The following is a 6,445-nucleotide window of genomic DNA, read 5'->3' on the forward strand; positions in this document are numbered from 1 at the left end:
CCCCCAGGCCGGGCGGGCACCTGTCCCCGCGGCAGCCCTGGGGCCCTAAGGAGCTTTAGCTGGGTCAGATCATCCTGGATTTGCTCCGGGTAAATCTGAGGCAAGGGGAGGGAGGGATTTGTCACTGGGATTAGTACCGCCGTGCCCAGACAGCTGCCTTCTGATCTGGGGGGGCCTTGCCCTGCCCCACGGTGGCCTGGGGCCCAGATGCCCCCCAGACACCTGGGTCCCGTTCTCTGGGCGCCGTGCCAGGCAGCCCCTGCAGTCCCCTCTGCTCCAGCCTCCTGAGGGAGCTGAGACCTCGCAGCTCATCACAGCCGGGCTTGCTATCCTGAGACCCCAGGGTGCTCGCTGGAGGGGGATCATTCGTCCCCCGACCTTGCTTCCACCCCGGCTTCAGGTCCCCAGCTCCCGTAGCCCAGCCCAGCCCTATCCCACAATGCACCTGAGAAGCTCCCTGGGTCTGGGATCCAGCCATGAGCCACCCTCCCCTGGGCTGGGCAGATGGGGAAACTGAGGCACAGGGGGTCAAGGGGAGTCGGAGAACCCAGGCGTCCTGCTCGCTGTCCAGCTGCCCCCACCTGGGGTCTGGGAGAGGAGCCCCTGGCTGCCTGGCAGCTCTCCTGCGAGGGGGCATCTCCCCCATGCCGGCGCCCCCCAGCCCCACAGCTGGAGCCAGAGCAGATGGAGGGGAGGGGAAAAGAAATGACCCACTTTCCTTCTCTGCAGCGCCCCCCCATCCCTGCCAGCCCCTTTAAATTAACCCTGCAGAGGCCAGGAGTGGCAGAGCTGGGGGGTGGCAAGCCTGGCAGCTCCTTTGGGGCTGAGCTATTGCCCCCCCCCCATCACAGGCTGCCCTTGGGGGCAGGAAGGGGATAGAAACCAAGCTGGGTCTCATCCCCCCGCCCTCTGGCCTTACAGTCACCAAGGGAGCCAGGAGCCGGTGCTGGGGGCACAGCAGCCGGCCTGGGCACCCAGCGGTGGAGCCTTGCAAACACGCCTGCCCCCACCCCAGAGCTAGCTGCATTTCAGCGCAGGGTCATGTGAGGCCCACCCCAGAGCCAGCCGCATCCCCAGGCTGGGGTCTTCCTGCACCCAGCTCCTCCTGGACCCACCCCAGAGGCAGCTGCATCTTGACATTGGCTGGAAACTTCCCCCCCCAAAATCATCCCTTTATTTTGCTCTCCCCCTCGTGGCTCCCATCACGCCCATCATTGTTTATAGAGATAACCGGTGATGTCAGCGCCGTTCCTAGGCAACGCGCTGGGTAAATTGGGGATGAGTGGGCGGTTGCTATGGAGCATATTCTCCTGTTGCCATGGTTACCAGGCATCTGCTTCCCCCCCTCTCCCCCTCCCCGAGATGATGGGCCTTGGACTTCCTAATCATGGCGTGTTGGCCGCGGCTGCCGGGGGGGGCCAGAGCCTGCGTCGTCCCCGTGACGTGGAGCTGGAGCAGGCGCCTCCTTGTTTATTGCAATTATTTCTCCCCCCTCCACCCCGAGCACCAGTTCCCAGCTCGCTGCCAGGCCCCGGGTTCACAGTGCCGGCAGCTGCCGCCATCCAGGGTCCCTGAGACCCCCAGCCCCCCATCACCACCACCCCCGGCCCGGCCTCCCTGCGCTGGGGTCTCCGGACACAGGCAGCCCCGAGCGCGGGGAGCGGCTGCGAGTCAGGCCGGGGGCCGGGTGAGTCACGCGCCAACCCACGGGCCCCCCGCGCCCATGCCGGCCTGGCGCGTGGAGGGGATGATGCCCCTGTTGTGCCCCAGCCAGCCCAGAGGTCTTCACCTTGCCCCCTGCTTCTAGGCAGTGCACAGGGCAGCATGGCATCCGTGCTGCAGGTTTGAGCCCTGCTCCATGCCTTAGTTTCCCCTCCTGCCCTGCAGTTGAGTCAGGCTGGAAGCCCTGGGGTGCAGGGACTAGGCTGCTCTCGCCTGGCACCTCAGGGGTCGGGGCCTGGGTCCTCCGGGTCTCCCCCGGGCACTGGGCAGTGCCTGGCTTCATGGAGGCCCGCTCTTGGGTGTAGCCCGAAGGTGACTGGTGCCATGTCTGTGCTCGGAGCAGGGGCTTGGTGCCCACCCCTGCCCTGGGCTCAGCATCCAGGGGTGCCTGGCACCAGGGACCCAGGCACGTGCCCCTCCTGCTTCAGCTGGGGTTTCCAGGCCTTGTAGAACGGGGGGAAAATAGACATAGGCAGCAGAGGAAACCGGTCCCCATGCTGCACCGGTTGCTGTGGCAACCAGCAATACCCTGGCAACCGGGCGGCAAGGGGGGATGTGGCGAAGGATGCAGGGCAGGGGCACCATGGCAACCGGCAGCCATCCCTGCAGAGCCCAGGGGCCTTAGGGGCTGTGTGTGTTTTCTTGCACCTGCAGGAGGGAGAAGGCCACGGCTCCAAGCATGGAGGCCTGTGCCCTTGCCAAGCCCGCAGGCAGGGCAGCAGGGGCCACGGGCAGGTGCATCCGATCTGGGCGGGCAGGCAGGAGAGACTCGTTCATGGAGGCCCGAAGAGGCCGAAGGATGCCGAGGACAGGGGCCCAGAGCCCTTTTCTCAGCCCTCGGTGCTTTGGGGCAACCCCCCTGCCCCGCAGGGCTGTGGCCTATATGACCCGCGGGATGCTGGCACCCGTCCATGGAGGCTGTCGGCGTGGGCAGGGGGCTGGGAACAACGCCTCCTCGGGAGCCGGGGTCTCGCTCTCTCCCACATACAGAGCAGAGCCCGCGGCCTCCGCGGCCGATCAATGGGCTCTGATCAGCCATTTGCCGGGCAATTAAGCAGGGTTTTAATTCCACGGCAGAGCTGGGCCCGTGGCTTCGGCGCCCCAGGGAGGCCGAGGGGGAGCAATGCCAGCTCGGCCCAGCCCTGCGATGCGGGGGCCTGGCCCTGATGCCCTGGGAAGGGCCCAGCGGGTACCGTGGTGCCGGCCTGGCAGAGCACAGGCGCTGCAAGGCCGGAGTCAAATGGGCAGGGCCCCGGTAATATGATTACAGCTGCTTTGCTGGGAACGGGCCCAGCTGCCCGGGCGGCGCTAATCGGACTGCGGCTAATCCAGGGCAAGGCCGGAGCCGCCAGGGATCAGCATTAACCCTCGCGGGGCCGGCCCAGGGCTGTGGTGGGGGGCCCAGGGGGCATTGATCCCCTCTGTGCCAGCCCTGGGGGTGGGCTCTGGCCTCTTACCCCGGTGGGCACTGGCCAGGCAGCGCTAGCCCCCCACAGCCCCACAGCTGGGGGCTCTGGCCAGGGCTGCCAGCTCCAGGGGGACTTTGTGAGTTGTGTGTTGTGGCGGGGGGCACGACCACCCTCACAGCCAGAGACCGGATGCCTGAGTCCAGATCCCCACCCAGGGCCCTGGCTGGGGGAGGAACAGTCTCATAGTGGCAAGTCAAGGCAGCCTGCCCCCCCATGCCTGTTTCCTTCACAAGGGCCTGCAGCTCTGGGGTGACAGGACAAGGACTGGGGCTACAGGAGGTGGCCCCCCATCCCTGAGGGCAGGACCCCTGGGTGGTTCCCCCTCCGCCTCACTGCCTCTGCCTTGTCTCCCCTCAGATGAACCGGCCCATCCAGGTGAAGCCGGCAGACAGCGAGAGCCGAGGAGGTACTGGCCCTGTGCCCCCCCAACCCCACATAGGCCCTGGGCACCCCCTGCTCCCCCCCCAACAGCCCCAGTGCCGGCCTGGGAGGTCCAGCTCCAGCACCCCGAGCTCCTCCCAGCCCCCAGGAGGGCAAACTGGTGCCAGAGCTGCCCAGGCCCCAGGAGGAAAAGATGGAGAGAGAGCAGACATGGACAGACAGAGGGAGGGATAGAGATGAGTGTGCGTGGAGGTGGGTGGGAGGGTGGGTAGATAGAGGGGGTGCATGGGGGATAGATAGATAGATAGATATTGCATGGGGCTGGATGGAGGGATGGATATAGCCATGGGTGGATGGGTATGTATAAATGGATGGAGAGTAGGGCAGGAGTGGGTGCACAGGGCTGGATGGACAGATGTGCACAGGATGGATGGATGACTGGATGGATGGAGGGACGTGCACAGGGACAGGGCTGGGGTTGCGGTGTGTGCAGGGCTTGGCAGGCAGACCAGCAGGTGGCCGTGTGCGGCGCGGTGGGCCCTGGGACCCCACCGGGACAGCTGGACAGGGGTGGCAATGTGGGCACGGCCCAGGTAAGTAGAGAGGGTGTGGGGGGTGGGGACAGACGGGGCAGGGCAGGGCAGGGCAGGTGGCTGGCTCAGCTCTCCTGCCCTGGCAGGGAGGCACTGGCCCCGCGCGCCTGGGGTGGCCCCACCGAAGCCAGGTGCGGCGCTGGGCCGGGCCCTGAGGCGGTGGGGAGGGAGGGCCCCGTGCCCAGTGGGGCCCCAGCCCCTGCCAGCCCCGTGTGCCCCTCCAGAAGACCGGAAGCTGTTTGTGGGCATGCTGGGCAAGCAGCAGACGGACGAGGATGTGCGGAAGATGTTCGAGCCCTTTGGCAGCATAGACGAGTGCACGGTGCTGCGTGGGCCTGATGGCACCAGCAAGGGTGAGTGCCTGCCTTGCCCAGCACCTCTGTGCCCCAGTGCCTGTGCCTGGCTTCGTTCCCAGCAGCTCCCAGTGCCTCACAGGCTACGCTGGGGCCTGGTCCGGGCACGTCCAGCCAGGGTCGGGGGGCTGGGGGCCCACAGGGCCATGCCAGAGCTGGTGGGGGCTGTGGGGGAGGTGGTGGGGGAGGAGGCATTGGGGGGGGTCTCTGGGGCCCTCTAGCGTGCTCTGTGTGTGTATGCATGTGTGTACACCTGTGAGTGCATGGGTGCACAAGCAGGTATGCACGAGTGCATTGTGTGTGCAGTTTGTGCACATGTGTGTGCACGTGTGAGAGCTCCCTGTCCCTTGTTTACATGTGAGGTTGTTTCTGTGTGCACGCTCAGGGATCTGAGTCCAGCCGGGGCTTGAGTGAGTGTGTGTGGGTGGGTGGGTGGCCTACACCCCATGGCACCCCCCACACACACATGGGTGCACAATCCATGCCTTCCCTGGGAGAGGGGAGGGTGTGTGCACATAGGCATGGGCAGGTGTACCCCAGGTGGGAGTGAGTGTGCAGGGAGTGCGGGGGATACACATGTGTACAAGTAGACCCTGGTGAGTGTATCCCCAGCAGGTGTGCATGTCTGTGTGCACAAGCCCCAAGTGTTACCATGGTGGAGGGGAGGGATCCATGTGCATGTGCATTTGTATGCAAGCCCCATGCACTCCCTGGAGGAGTAGGGGCCCCAGGTGTGTGCGGGCGTGTTGCACGCTCAGGCTCTTCCCCTGACCCCCCAGGCTGCGCCTTCGTCAAGTTCCAGACGCACGCGGAGGCCCAGGCCGCCATCAACGCGCTGCATGGGAGCCGGACGCTGCCGGTGAGGCCCGGGGCCGGGCGGGGGGTGGCCGTGGTCCCCAGATCTCCTCTGTGCCCAGAGATCCCATGGGCACTGCCCGTGGGGGCAGGCATGGAACCAGGGCAGGGGGCCCGGGTGGTCCGTGGCAGCATCTTGGACACACACACGCATGCACACAACACACTTGCACATGCATGTGCAGACACATGCACACAGATGCACACGCGCATGCACAGACATGCACATATGTGTACGCACACATGCACACAGACACGTGCACATACGTGTATACACCCCCCCCCCCCATCCCCGCGCCAGGCTGCCCAGGCACCTTCCCAGGGCTCTGCTGCCCCCTGGTGGGCACCGTTGACCACTGCAGCTCCCCAGCAGCCAGAGGCTGCTCTCCCCTCCCTGGATGCCCCCAGACTTCTCACTGTCACCCCAAAGCATGCTGGGAAAGTGGGATGGGGCCCGTAGCCCCATGCTGAAGAGGGGGGAAACTGAGGCACGAAGCAGACATGACTCACTCGTGGGCTGGGGCAGGAACCCAGGTGTCCCCAAGGCCTCTCCAGCCCCTCTGGCTCCTAGGCCGCTCCCCCTGGACTCTGGGAGGGTGCTGTATCTCCCCCGGGGTGCAGCTGTCACCCCAGTGTGGGGGCTATGAATAACCCATGGGGTGTCCTGTTCCCAGGGCGCCTCCTCCAGCCTGGTGGTGAAGTTTGCCGACACGGAGAAGGAGCGGGGGCTGCGCCGCATGCAGCAGGTGGCTAACCAGCTGGGCATGTTCAGTCCCATCGCCCTCCAGTTCGGGGCCTACAGCGCCTACACCCAAGCAGTAAGGAGCGCCCGCAGGGGTGGGGGCTGCGGGTCAGGAGTGAGGGGCATCACTGGAGGTGGGATGGGGACAGGGAACTGCAGACTGGAGTGAGGGGCACCGGCAAGGCGGGCTGGGGGGATGCAGGGGTGTGGGTCTGGAGTGAGGGGTACTGGCAAGGTAGGCTGGGGGGGATGCAGGGGTGTGGGTCTGGAGTGAGGGGTACTGGCAAGGTAGGCTGGGGGGATGCAGGGGTGTGGGTTGGGAGTGACGGG

The 6,445-nt window shown here is 66.1% G+C and overlaps 1 protein-coding gene across 1 annotated transcript in view; it reads left to right on the plus strand.

The window, feature by feature from the left end:
• CELF3 (CUGBP Elav-like family member 3) overlaps nucleotides 1-6,445 on the plus strand; it is a 20,525-nt gene that overhangs the window by 10,924 nt on the left and 3,156 nt on the right. The window contains exons 3-6 of the mRNA XM_006036237.3: nucleotides 3,549-3,597; nucleotides 4,390-4,518; nucleotides 5,298-5,377; nucleotides 6,048-6,191. Coding sequence (XP_006036299.1) covers nucleotides 3,549-3,597; nucleotides 4,390-4,518; nucleotides 5,298-5,377; nucleotides 6,048-6,191 — 402 coding nt within the window. The remainder of the gene's footprint in view (nucleotides 1-3,548; nucleotides 3,598-4,389; nucleotides 4,519-5,297; nucleotides 5,378-6,047; nucleotides 6,192-6,445) is intronic.

The sequence above is a fragment of the Alligator sinensis genome, unplaced genomic scaffold, assembly GCF_000455745.1.
Source record: "Alligator sinensis unplaced genomic scaffold, ASM45574v1 scaffold880_2, whole genome shotgun sequence".
Classification (NCBI taxonomy): Eukaryota; Metazoa; Chordata; order Crocodylia; family Alligatoridae; genus Alligator; species Alligator sinensis.